Source organism: Eurosta solidaginis, chromosome 2 (genome assembly GCF_040869045.1).
Source record: "Eurosta solidaginis isolate ZX-2024a chromosome 2, ASM4086904v1, whole genome shotgun sequence".
NCBI lineage: Eukaryota > Metazoa > Arthropoda > Insecta > Diptera > Tephritidae > Eurosta > Eurosta solidaginis.
This window is the reverse complement of record NC_090320.1, coordinates 225,498,014-225,512,397: the sequence shown is the minus strand read 5'-3', so window position 1 is coordinate 225,512,397 and position 14,384 is coordinate 225,498,014. Positions and strand designations below refer to the sequence as shown.

Genomic DNA, 14,384 nt, shown 5'->3' with positions numbered 1-14,384 from the left:
CTCCTTATTGGAATGAACTATGTAGATTGTTTTGGTTTAAAAAGGCTTGGGATTCACCAACTAAAGCAAATTTGTGTTAGAATCCTCGTTTTCATATGCTTCAACTTATACCTTCGAAGAACGAATGCCGGTTTTGTGTCGATCAGCGGAGACTGCGGACCATGTACTCCTGGTGTGTGAAGCAATCTGAAGACATAGGGCTAAGTTTATGGGCTCACCATGTCCAGAGCATTCTCACATCAAATCCTCCAAGCCAGGTTGTTGTTGTTGTTGTTGTAGCGATAAGGTTGCTCCCCGAAGGCTTTGGGGAGTGTTATCGATGTAATGGTCCTTTGCCGGATACAGATCCGGTACGCTCCGGTACCACAGCACCATTAAGGTGCTAGCCCGACCATCTCAGGAACGATTTATGTGGCCACATTAAACCTTCAAGCCATCCCCTCCCTCCCCACCCCCAAGTTCCATGAGGAGCTTGGGACGCCAGAGCCTCGTCTGTTAGTGAAACACAGACGTTGACAATTGGGTCTGGAGAAGCTATATATTGCGCTGGCAACCTGAAAGGTTGCGCTACACAGCCCCTTGAATCTGGTATTTTAGTCGCCTCTTACGACAGCCATACCTACCGCGGGAATATTCTGACCCCCTAACCCGCTGGGGTCTCAAGCCACGTGAACTGCTGGGGTTCTTCAGAGATGTCGGCTTGGATGAGGTGCTGTGAAGCAGCTGAGGGCACAATAGACCAATGGTCGCAGTGCGATCCTCAATTAATTATCTATCTATCTACACCTTCCTACATTAATTACGATTTCTTAATTTGTTTTTGCATTCACAGCCCCTTTCTGCATCTTCGTCAGCAAGTTCCTTAACAGAGCAAAGTCGTCGTAGTTCAGACAGTAGTGTTGGCAGTAACAATAGTTCTACAAAGTTACTCAACCAAGTGGGGAGCATTAAAGTAGGTAAAGATCAAACCGCTTTGGCGCAGAAAGAAATAATGCCAGACATAAAAAATGTTTGCGAAAATGCAACCCCACAAAAAGCGAATGTAATAAAGGTGGAAATAAAAAAGGAGGAAACTAATAAATCTGAAAAGTTTCCAAAAAGCACCAAACAAGAAACTGTATTGGACAGTAAAAGTATTGCTTTACCTTTAGAGAATATAAAAATTGAGAATGAAGAGTGTATTACTTTGAATACAGTTGCAGTTAACGGTACGAAATTCATTAATGGCACCAGTGAACACAACAGCAATGTTTTGAACTCCAACACTGTACTAGATACCGCGTTAGATTTCGTAGGCAATGAAAAGCTTAAAATAGAATGCAACGGCAAAATCTTGAGTAATAATGAGCTCTGCGCACCAACGATAAAAACACGCGACAACGTCACACGCCAATTAAGTTTCAGCAACGAACCAATAGTAAATTCCACACCGAAAACGGAGGCATTAAATGATAATGTGGTCACACCTACACTAAAAACAACATTAGTCGCAAAAGCGTCTGGCAGCAGTGGTACATGTACGACGACTAACTCTACAAATAGTTCGAGTACTCGCAAATCTTCCTCATCCAGTAGTTATCACCGCAAAAATTCATCATCCTCTTCCTCATCCACAACAAAACACTCAACCTCATCATCTACATCAACAACGGCAACAGCAACGCAATCTACATCCTCATCCTCGCGTAGCCGAGATTGTTCTAAATGTTATAAACGTTCTAAAATACGACGTACCAGTACTGGAACACAATTCCATCCAAGTGAACCTTTTTCACTTAGTACGCCACGCCGACGTCTTCAACGTCCACCCGAGGGTTTGGAGCATTTGAAATATGGAAAACTATTCGAATTGGAAGTCCATCCAAATGGCGGTGCATCTGTTGTGCATTTGTATCAAGATGAATTGGAGCAGCTAACGCCAGAACAAATGGAAGAATTGGTAGATGAGTTTTTCGATGTTTGCTTTTCCGAAGATGCAGAGGGATATGCATTACATGTTATGGGAATTGTGCATGATGCAGCACGTTATTTGCCAGATTTGCTAGAGCATATGGCTGAGAATTACTCTACACTGACTGTGAAAGCTGGCGTACTTGGACGCAATTCAGATATTGAAACATGCACAATGGCGCAATACAACGAACAGGTAATTGTTGTGAAAGTTTTAGAAGAAAATGAAAAATGTATATATAGTACGTTTGTTATTATTTTATAGGTTGTTCGTAACTATGCTCAAGGCACATTTCGATATGGGCCTTTACATCAAATAAGCTTAGTTGGCAAAGTGCATGAAGAGGTAGGCGGATATTTTCCGGATTTGTTGGGACGTATTGAGTCAAACCCTTTTCTAAAAAAGGTATTGATTATTATTCTTAAAATGTGCAATCTACATATTAGCTTGAGTGGCAATTGCAAAGTATTTTAATTTCTTTGTAGACCATGCCTTGGGGCTCGTATTCGATTTTACAAACGGATCCTCGGCTTTCTAATGACGGTCCAATATTGTGGGTACGCGCAGGTGAACAATTAGTGCCTACGGCTGAACTCAATAGTAAAACACCATTGAAACGGCAACGGTATGTCATATATTTCGATTTGTATGTTAGTTAAAACTTTGAGCTAAATTACAGACAAGATATTTTAAACACACTTTCCGTTACTATTTTAGCACACGTATCAATGAACTGCGTAATCTTCAGTATTTACCACGTTTGTCAGAAGCACGTGAGACGATGATAGAAGATCGCACCAAGGCACACGCAGATCATGTTGGACATGGTCACGATCGAAATACTACCGCAGCTGTTGGTATGTTAAAAAAATTATGTAATTTTTTTTCCGCTTATTAGTAATATATTTCACTCCGCAGGAATACTCAAAGCAGTGCATTGTGGTCAACCGTATAATCAAAATCGTATCACTAAAGATGTGGTAGCGTTTGCTGCACAGGATTTCAATTATCTAGTAGGAGCATTGCAACTCGATTTGCACGAACCACCAATATCACAATGTGTGCAATGGATTGAGGATGCTAAACTGAATCAATTACGACGTGAGGGTATACGTTATTCTCGAATTAAGCTGTGTGATAATGATATATACTTTCTGCCGAGAAATATAATTCATCAATTTCGTACGGTTACAGCTGTTACCAGTGTTGGTGAGTATATTTAAAAATTAATGAAGCCACGAATGGATGAAGTTATTTGCGTGTAAAGCTATTAATGTGTATGTGATACAGCTATTAATGTACATATGTGACCCGGCCTATGAAAAGCTGGCTTATGACTAAAAACAAAAAGAAAACTAAGAAACTGAAGAAATGCATTGTTTATCTTTAACAGCTGTTTCTCGCAATTTCTTTTTGAGTCATAAGCCACCTTTTCATAGGCCGGGTCACATATGCTAATTTAAATTAAATACTTTCTACTACAACAATGAATACTCTTTCGATTCTATGAAATTTCTCTAACCCAGATATTCCCAATTCCCTACATATAGGACACCCAGATTTGGGCTGGCAAAGCGAGAAATTTTTTATTATTTAGAGCAGGCATGCTTAACCAACGAACCGATATCATTTCGTTACGATAATTAACGTTAATAAACGAAACAAAGTCTTTTCGTTTCGTTTATTAACGTTAAGAACGTCAAATTAACGAAATGATTTCGTTTCGTTTTCTGCCATATCAAAACGAAATCAAATCGTTTATGTTGATTATAAATTTCAAGCTATGCTGGCAAAGCTGATTGGTGGCGGAGTAATTAAAGGTGAAAGCATTAGCCAAGCTGATTGCAACTTTTCTCATGAATTTTGACAGTACGAACATTTCTCAGAGAATTTTTTACATTACCACAAACGCTGTTGCCACCTTACGGCTTCACCATGGCTATAGCATTGCCAGCACAATTCAAACATAAAGTATCACGTTTTTGTTAACGTTTTTAACGTTAACGAAAGCTTTTCGTTTCGGTTAAAAACGAGATACAATTTATCTTGATAATTTCTTTATCGATAATATTTCGAAGTGTTTCAACGGAAACGGTGGAAATTTTTTGATAAACGATTGGCTTAACGTTACGGTGCATCCCTGATTTAGAGTTCATTTTATATATTGATTAAGTGTTTGTGAATAGCTCGCGGTCCATAGTGCGATTGGTCATAGGATGTATGGACATAGGTATACTTCATTCTTGTTTTATTTATTTATTTATTTATTAGTCTACAAATTTAACAAATAATCAGAGGGCAAATATATTTCTTCTAATGACGTCAGCATGTGTTATGATCTTTTCTTATCGAAGTTGTCTGAGATATTTCACAGTACATTGCCTCGTTTTAAGCCTAGGTTGCATAAATTACCTCTTAAGAGGTTGAAAAACAATCGTAACAAATTCAATAAATTATATAAGGCAAATAAGGAAAACAGGGAACAGTACTTTAATAGTGTGAATAGTGTGCGGCAGTTTAATGTTCTCAACAAATTTCTTTATAATCGCTACATGAGCTTAAAGAAAATCCAAAAGCCTTTTGGAACTTTATCCGATCCACACGGGGTTCAACGAATATTCCGATCTGCATGACCTTTAATGGCGTAAGCTCCCAGTCGCTAACTGAAAGAGTTGAGCTATTTGCGGAATTCTTTAAATCTAACTTAAACGATGCCAATGTAGGTTTGGCTGGCTCTCATTCGCACTCGGGACTTTGTGATCAGATAGATTTTGGCTCCCTCATTATCTCCGAGGATGATGTTCGCAATGCTATGCTTGCCCTTAAACCATCGCTAAGTTGTGACACTGATTGGCCTTTGCGCCTTTGTACTGAAGCACTGTAGTTTAACTCTCTGCGCGCCCATTTGCCATATCTTCAATTTATCTCTGTCCTCGGCCACTTTTATCGATAGATGGAAAAGGAGCTCAATGTGTCTTATTTTCAAATTCGGTAACAAAATGACATCTCTAACTATATACTAACTCACAATATTCTCAAAGCTTTTCGAAAAAATCATAAAGAAGAAGTTGTCTTTTGTAATTAAAAGGGTGATTGACCCGCGTCAACATGGGTTTGTTGCTGGTTGCTCTACTGTTACTAATCTAGGGTCGTTTTCTGATTTCTGTATTCCTGCATTTAAGGATGACTGCCAGGTTGATACCATATATACTGACTTCTCAAAGGCTTTTGATAAAGTTTCACCTCAAATCTTATTTTCTAAACTTGAGTATATTGGATTTCATTCTGTATTCTTATCTTAATTAAAATCGTATCTGTCGAACCGGTCTCTATGTGTTGAAATCGAGGGATGCAAGTCCCTTCCTTTTTATGCAACGGCCAGAGTTCCTCAGGGTAGCATTCTCGGGCCTTTGTTGTTTGTGCTTTTTATAAATGATATTGGTTCCTGTTTTTTTCGTCCTCTTTCCTTCTATATGCAGATGATTTAAAGTTATTTCATAGAATTAATGGCGAATCGGATTCCCTACTCCTACAAAATGACCTAACTAATCTTATCGAATGGTGTAAGGGCAATAATCTCTTCCTCAATGTGAATAAATGTTTTCACATGCCTTTTACTAAGTCATCTAACTTAAATTTCACCCTCTATGATATCGCAGGTGCTCGACTGGTTTCGGTTAATGAATTTATTGACTTACATCTTTCTCCTTTGTCAATCATATCCCTTATATGCTTCCCAAGGCTTACAGAATCCTTGCCTTTCGTCGCAGATAGACTTTAAGGATCCTTATACAAGGAAGGCTCTTTATACCTCTCTCGTTCGTTCAAAAGTAGAATATGTCTCAATTGTTTGGAATCCTATCTATAGCAGCTATGTTGCCAGAATTGAAAGGGTTCAAAGAAAATTTATTCGTTGTTGTTTATTTTCACTCAACTTTGACGACCCAATGCCATCCTATTACTCGCGCTGTAGGCTTATAAATCTCCAAACTCTCGAATCCAGAAGGGTAGTACATCTGCTAATGTTCGTCTATGATCTAATAGTTGGCTCTCTTGATTATCCAGCTCTCTTAGCGAAGGTTTCATTTAATGTACCTAATCGGAGTCTTCGAACATTTTTTCCATTTTACACGCGTGCTTGCAGAGCTAATTATTGTAGTTTTGACCCAATTTTTCGGACACTTACTGAATTTAATAGACTCTCAAGGAAGTTTTTTTTATTGATTTTTCTTTGTCGAGAAATATCTTCAAGTCAACTCTGGAAGAATACCTCTAATCTTAACTTGCAATATCTTTTTTGTTTTTTGTTTTCGCTAGTCATGTTACTTACGTTTTTCATTGTAGTTTTCAGTTGATTATTTGTTTTAAGTTTTTAATTTACTTTTGTATTCTAGTTTGTAAGATTATTTTTAACTTTTTAATTTACTTTTGTATTCTAGTCTGTAAGAATAAATTAAACATAAACATAAATATAGTTACGGATTACAGATTAATTACAGAAGTATACAAATTTAACGAAAGTATATTATAAAATATGTATATATATTATTACATCAGTTGTCGGGATGCACTGTGATGCCGAGCAACGGGAATTGATTATTAGTGCTGTCGGAATGGACGTGATTTCGAGCAGCTGATCTATATCTAACACAACAAGTAGGGCCGCGGAAGGAATTTCCCTGCATAAGAATTAGTTTCGTTTGAACCACCAATGTAGCTCATGAGGATATATAGTTGAGCCAAGTCAGTGGCATAGTGAGGGGGGATAAGGGGCATCTTTCCCCGGGCGCTATTCACAGGTGGGCGTCAAATGGTCCGCAAAGCAGAATTTTCTGAACTGTTTGTGTTTTTATTATAACTCATTTCTGGAAAATATTGAATTCGGAAAAAATGTTCTATACTAAAAAATCCATGCATATATCTAGTGTTCCAGCGACAGGTTGTGGAATTATACAAAACATATATTTTTTTTTTCTCACGTTCAACGCTATGATGGGAATTATTAAAAAATGCTTAAACAAAAACTGTCAAACGTGAATCTGAAACACGATGGACCGCCAGAATACAAGCGAGTAGCGTTATCGTAGATGGGCTAGAGAATGTAGTCGACCACTTAGAACAATTAACAGAGGACACTAACACCACAAGTGACACCAGAAGCGAAGCTACAATTCTGTTGCAAAATATATTAAATTTTAGCTTCATAATATTAGTTTATTTATGAAATTTTAAGGACGATTGATCGTGTGCAGCTCAGATTACAAGATCCGAGGATGAATTTTAGAGAAGCGTATCATGATCTTAAATCTGACTGAACTCTCCGAAATTCGAAAAAGCGTAGTCTCCTTGTGAAAAATGGGATATTGATATAGGAAAACGTGTAAGAAGGCGCCACAAAATGCCCAGAGAATCGGCTAGAAATGTTGGTCTTTACGCAGAATGTGAAATTTCTCGCGTTATGAAAAGTGTTCTCGATCGTCTCCAGCAAGAAATACGTACAAGATTTACATGACAAAATGACCTTAATTTTAGATTTGGATTTCTCTTAGACGTTGGAAATTTGTTAAACAAGGATAATAACGACTTAGAAAGAAATTGTAAGAACTTGGGTAAATTTTATAATATAGATTTCGATGGAATAGAACTTTTTATCGAAATATGTGACTGCAAAATATTACTTCGCAGTAGAAAAGAAATTGAACCTTAAACTCCGTTAGAATTAATAAAGTTTATAATCTCGTTGATGTATTCCCAAACTTGCGAGTGGCACTTCAAATACTCTTGACTATCGCAGTATCAATTGCTAGCTGCGAACGTTCATTCAGCAAATTAAAACTGATTTTGACGTATTTACGATCAACGATGGGGCAAGGTCGCCTAAGTGATCTAAGATTATTAAGTGTGGAAAAAGAAAAATTTGAAATGATAAATTTTGATGATATCATTGATATATTTGCTTCCTCAAAGTCAAGCAAAATGTGCACATACATATGTAGATATTAGTTTTACTAATGTATTATAATCATATTGTAACGAATTTAGGGAAATTCCGCTTATTTGAAACCTTCTACTAACGTTCGAATCGCTAAACTGTTGAATAAATCACTCCAATATCCTGTATTGCAAAATGGTCTTTATTAGACTACTTTGAGGGTACTTCACAATAACACTTATACCTCACAACTAATTGCGTATTTAAATCAAAACTGATTACTGATTCTCAGCTTGCACCGTTTTTATACTCTCCGTTGCTTTATTCGCGTATTTCTACTAAAGTCTAGACGTTTCGCCTTCTAGAACTGCTGTATCTCCTGCTTGGTAATTGAGCTACATATATGCGTGTGTATGTGTGAGTAACAACTTCGTCTGATGACTACATCTTTGTGTGCGATATAGCTCTCCGTCGCCTCTATGTATGTGTATAAATGATGATTTATGTGTTCATGTACACCAGTGTGGCTCGCTTTAATATTTTTGTTTTAGCGTGATCAGGGCCGTACCGGAGGTCGTGGGGCCCTTGTGCAAATTTCACTGGAGGCCATTTTTCTAAAAAAAAGGTTATACGATACAAAAGGTTTTGTAGTATATTTTTATATTATGTTGCATACATACTTAGGTTAGGTTAGGTTAGGGTGGCTGCCCGAGGGCACACTTAGGCCAGTAGTACTAGGCCCGTTGTGATACCACGAAAAACATCGTTACCTTTCCTCTTCGAACCATTTTGAGGACCTGATGAAAGCTACCAGGTCCTTGACGTCATGCTCCACAACCTGACTCATAGTATCAAGAAATGGAGCTCCCAGCAAGCGCTGCCGTGCTGCGCTTAGCGCTGGGCAGTTGCAAATGAGGTGAACCACCGTTTCCTCCTCCTCATCTTCTTCACAACTCCTACAGCAACGACGATAAGGCGCTCCTAGCCTTTCTGCATGGCTACCTATGAGGCAATGACCCGTTAGTGCCCCCACAAGTGTGGAAATTGTATCCCTTCTTAGGTTGTACACGTGACGGGACCTTTTAGGATCCCATTTAGGCCAGGTTTCTTTCGATGTTCGACATCCCGGTGTTTGAAGCCATCTTTCGTCGGCTTGACGGTAGATGTGCTCTTTTAGCATTAGCTTGCATGTGGACAGGGGCATACCTAAGCGTTCTTGTCCAGGAAGAACCTGCTTGGTTGTACCCTGCCTAGCGAGTTCATCTGCAAGGGATTCAAGGGGTTGTGTAGCGCAATATATAGCTTCTCCAACCCAATTGTCAACCTCACCTTCGAGCGGCGAATCCCGTTTCACTAACAGACGAGGCTCTGGCGACCCCAAGCCCTCATGGAACTCGGGGGTGGGGAGGGAGGGATGGCCTGAAGGTTTAATGTGGCCATATAAATCGTTCCCGAGATGGTCGGGCCAGCACCTTAATGGTGCTGTGTTACCGGAGCGTATCGGATCTGTATCCGACAAAGGACCATCACATCGATAACACTCCCCAAAGCCTTCGGGGAGTAACTAATCGCTACAACAACAACAACAGTTCATCTGCAACGCAGTTTCCCTCGATATCCCTATGTCCAGGGACCCATGTGAGGTGTACATGGTTCTGTTGAGCCATCTCTTGAAGAGATCGGCGACAGTTTAGTGCTAGTTCAGAATTGAACGAGTGGGAGCCCAGAGATTTTATGGCAGCTTGGCTGTCGCTGAAGATAAAAATTTCTTTGCCGACAATGTATGTCCCTATCCTAGCTGCGGCTTCCATTATGGCTGCAAATTCTGCCTGGAATACACTGCAGTGGTCGGGTAGTCTGAATGAGAGCTGGAGGTCAAGGTCCCTTGAGTATACTCCACCCCCAACTCTCCCGTTTAGCTTGGAGCCATCCGTGTATATGGAAATGCTGTTGCTCATAGCAAGGCACTTATCCGACTCCGTCCAGTCATCCCTGCTGGGTATGTTTGAGGGAACTTGCCTTTGTAGATAATCGCTAGGTCATCAGCATATGCCACGACCTTCCCGCTCCCCCAACTAGTATCTCTTAATAGCGAGTTTACCGTTAGGTTCCACAGTAAAGGGGAAAGGACACCACCCTGGTGCGTGCCCCTTGCGACAAATCGTGTTATCTCAACCTTCCCCAGTGAGGAAAGCACTTTCCTTCCCCTGAGCAGTTGACCAATTAGTCCCACTAGGGGTCTATTTACGTCCATATCAGTTAAAGCATTGTTAACGGCGTCTGGACTTATATTGTTGAATGCTCCTTCAATGTCTAGGAAGGCCACAAGACAATAATCCTTTTCGAACAAAGATGTTTCTATAGTAGAGACTAGGCTGTGTAGCGCAGTCTCCGCAGATTTACCTTTGGTGTACGCGTGTTGATAGTCCGAAATGAGATTCCTATCAATGCTTGTAGTGAGAAAATCGCTAACTATTCTCTCTAGGGTCTTGAGTACGAAGGATGAAAGACTGATAGGTCTATAGTCCTTCGGCTCGTAGTGAGAGGCTTTGCCTGCCTTAGGAATGAATATGACCGTAGCGCTCCTCCATGCACACGGAATATAGTTCATAGCCAAACAAGCGGTATATATGTGCCGCAGCCAGTTGGCTGATAACTCCAAAGAGTAGATAAGTTGAGCGGGTACAATCCCGTCTGGGAGAGCAGCCTTAAAAAGTTTAAAACTTTTGACTGCCCACCTCACTCTCTCCTCAGTGATGGGTATATTCACAGCTTGGTTTGCTGCAGGTACTTCCGGTGCGTTGGTCATATTTCCCGGGAAATGTGTGTCCAGGAGCAGCTCTAGAGTTTCCCCTTCTGTGCTGGTCCAGGTACCATTCGGTCTCCGCAGAAAGCTAATAGCTGTTTGCGTCTTAGAAAGCACGCACCGAAGCCTGGATGTGTCCACAACACTTTCGACTCCAGTGCAGAAATTTCTCCATGAAGTTCTCTTCGCTTTTCTCAGGACTTTTTTGTAGGTCCTTAGTTTGTCCTTGTATTCTAGCCATTGTGCCCCGTTATCAAAGAATTTGGCTTTGTTAAACTGTTCTCTACAGGATTTACGAAGTAGGTCCAGATCATGGGACCACCAGTGAGGTTTACGCTTACCGCGCGGTTTTGGCAATGGACAGGCCTGTTCTAAGGCTTTTGAGAATGCCGATGTGAATGTTTCTACCAGACCCTCTAGCTCCATCGTTGATGAGGGGCTTTGTGGGGGCAGTTCTGGTAGTTCTCTTGCTAACAGCTCATTATGTAGTTCCCAGTTTGTATTACGCGGGTTACGTCTCGCAATGGGCTGATCGACGAAGAACTCTAACATTACTTCAATATACCGGTGGTCTGAAAAGGAATGTTCCTCAAGAACACGCCATTTTTTAACCCACCCATAAACGCTTTCGCTACAAATAGTGAGGTCAATAACCTCTCTACGGTTTTTAGTAATAAAAGTTGGTTCATTACCTACATTGCAAACTACAAGGTTAGTTGTTAAAAGGTACTCAAAAAGTGACTCACCCCGAGTGTTTATGTTGGAACTACCCCACTGCACGTGGTGGGCGTTTGCGTCTGTCCCGATTAGCAGATGGCCTTTGCTTGAGTCGGCCACCAGATCCTTTACCGTCTTTTGCGGAGGAGGTTCCTCTGCGTCGTACGGCATATAAACGGAGGGAAGCGTTAATTGGGTGCCTCCGCTTGCCAAGCTGGCCGCTGTAACGTCACCATTGCTATAATTAGGTAAGAGAAAGATATTTAGCTCAGACTTTACTAAAATGCATGTTCTCACTTTACCTTCATCTGCAGCTCGGATGAGCTTAAACCCAATGGCCCCCAATCCGCAAATCCTTGAGTTGTTCACCCAGGGTTCTTGGATAAGGACCACTTCGACGTCGCCTTTAGAAAGGCGACTGATGAGAGCAGCCGAGGCTGCCTTACTTTTGTGCAGGTTTATCTGGAGCAACCTCAGCATGAGCTTGCTCAGACTCCCCTGCCTCCATTACCGTGATGTTGGGATCCTCTCCGTCGCTATCCAGCAGAGCATCCTCCATCGACAAATTGCCCAGAGCCCCTGCGCAATTTGACGTGGCGGAAAACAGGCTTTCGGCGTCGGAGATTTCCGCTTCCACTTCGGGTGCCTCAATGTCCGTGTCCAAAGAGGCACTCGAAAGGGATGCGCGCTGTGCGTCCCCACGGTATACGTGAATTACGACCTCGCCGAGGCCGTAAAACACTCTTCTTTTGCTCCGTCTAAGGGGCTCGAGAGCTTCCTTATTCAGGGCTAACACGACCTGTCTCCTAGGTCCTACAGCGTCCTCGACTTGGATGACACTCCAGTCCTGCGTTGGGAGAGCCGGGTTCATAAGTTGCAGCATCCTGAGAATTCTCTCAGGTTCTGCTGGAACCGCTGGAACCCATGCCCTGGCCCTTGGCCGAGCCGGAATGTCCTTCCAGTCGACGACCTCGATAATCGCCCCGGGATAGACTTGTCCCAGCTTTGCGGCGCTGCCTTGTACAGCGCAACAGACCTTGCGTCCTCGCAAGCGAGTACCTTGATTTGGCCCTGGTACCATCCTGCATCAGAACCTCGCGGCGGACTACCCGGAGACTCCATCAGCACGTCGAGAACGGCGTTACCGATTTCATTCCGGACGTACGGCCACTGGTCTTTAGGGATTGCACCACGGTCATTCCCTCGGTCCAGGATTCCTATAAGGATCCGGCCCTTGGCTACCTCGGCAAAGCTGGGTTTGGCTACCGCGGGGTGATTCTGGTGCCTTTTCGGCGGTGGTTTGATGTCCTCATCGGACCTTTGACGCTTATATGGGGTTGCGCTTGTTGGCAGAAAACCCCGAAAATTCGGCAGTAGAGCTCGCGCCCTTTCCACCGAATTCCTGGCGTTCTCTGACAGCGTTTCCAGCGGAACACCCTCATACCTTGACAGGACTTTTGCAGCCCTTCTCTTGTTCCTGTGGAACGATCCCTTGTGGGACTCTTCTTGAGAAGGGGTCCGACCCGTAGTTGCCCTCTCGGTCGTACCCCCGGATGATGTCTTCATTATGGCTCCTTTCTCCTTTGGCTCAGTGTGATCAGATCGTGGGACCCCTGTCACAGCCGTGGGGAGAACAGTCGCCATACCGGCGTCAGACGGGCGCCCAGCATCAGCAGGCGCGTCAGTGTTCGCCGTTGCCAGCGCAACTACCTTCGCCGCCATACTGGTGCTTGCCCCCGTCCGATCACCTAAGACTGTGTTGACTGAGGTTGCCCTCTTGTCGTCCATGGGGAGCAGACCCGTAGTTTCCAACGCAGTCGCTCCCCCGGTTAAAGTAGCTGTTGCGGCCCCGTTTTGCCTTGGGTCGGAGTGGCCAGGTCCAGAGACCCCTGCCACAGCCGTGGGAAAAATGGTTGCCGTTCCGGCGCTTGGTCGGTGTCCGACAACAGCAGGCGCGTCAGGGTTCGCCGTTGCCAGCGCAACTCCCTTCGCCGCCATACTATTGCCGACCCCCACCAAGTCGCTCTCCCTTTAGCGTTGGTAGCATTGGTAGCTCTCCCTCGTTCACTAGGGCGTATGGATGCCAATGCTGTTGTCCTTCTCCCTGTGGAGGAGGACGAATTATCTTTTTCTTTGTTTTTTTTTTGTTTTTGTTGTTCATCTTGTTCGTACGACCCCTTGCTAGACGAGGCCAGCTTAGGGTCACCTTATTGAAAGGGGGAAAAGTGTCGTCCGCCGCGGCAGAGCCCCTTACCGCGGTAAGACCATTTTTACTCTATGAGGCGGCCCGGTGTCAGAGAGGCTCCGTACAAATACAGCCAGATTAACCTCCCGGCTGCAAACTATCCAATGGGCACGGTGCCTTACTTTCTTTACATACTTTTTTTCAGCCAAATTGTTGTTGTTGTTGTCGTACTACTTGTGTCGCTAATCACAAGTTATTAGCGTTACAAAAAAATATTCTTATATCACTACATTTGATTAGTAAATTAATGACTAATACTCAATGTAAAATCTCAGAAACATTATAACTTCAAATTTTCTTGCACATATTTTGAGTTTCTTTTGTCCCTCATTCTAGAAAAGTTTTTTCTACTTTTATTTTATTTATTTATTTATTATTACGGTCTTTAAGACCTAGTTTAGGTTAAAATAAGAGATTAACATAAATACTCATGTCACATTTAGTGACGTATAATATAAAAACGGTTTTTCTTTGAACTTACTAATATTTTCACAGTATTTCAAATCAGAAGGTAACTCATTATACATTTTATACCCTAAATATTCAAGAGACCTTTTGGCGAACTCAGTTCTTATTCTAGGCAGTCTTATATTATTGCAATTTCTAGTTCCATAATTGTGGATTTCATGATTATAATGTATTGTTACGAATATTAGCAACACTAAGGGGTACTGCCATCTCCAGGCCGATGCTAAGTAGTGACATGAATTCACATCAATAATTCAATCATTAT

General features: G+C 42.1%; 1 protein-coding gene across 1 annotated transcript in view; it reads left to right on the top strand.

The window, feature by feature from the left end:
- LOC137240643 (uncharacterized) overlaps positions 1-14,384 on the top strand; it is a 43,232-nt gene that overhangs the window by 5,517 nt on the left and 23,331 nt on the right. The window contains exons 3-7 of the mRNA XM_067767144.1: positions 833-2,146; positions 2,216-2,356; positions 2,437-2,576; positions 2,669-2,808; positions 2,870-3,160. Of these exons, the coding sequence (XP_067623245.1) occupies positions 833-2,146; positions 2,216-2,356; positions 2,437-2,576; positions 2,669-2,808; positions 2,870-3,160 (2,026 nt within the window). The remainder of the gene's footprint in view (positions 1-832; positions 2,147-2,215; positions 2,357-2,436; positions 2,577-2,668; positions 2,809-2,869; positions 3,161-14,384) is intronic.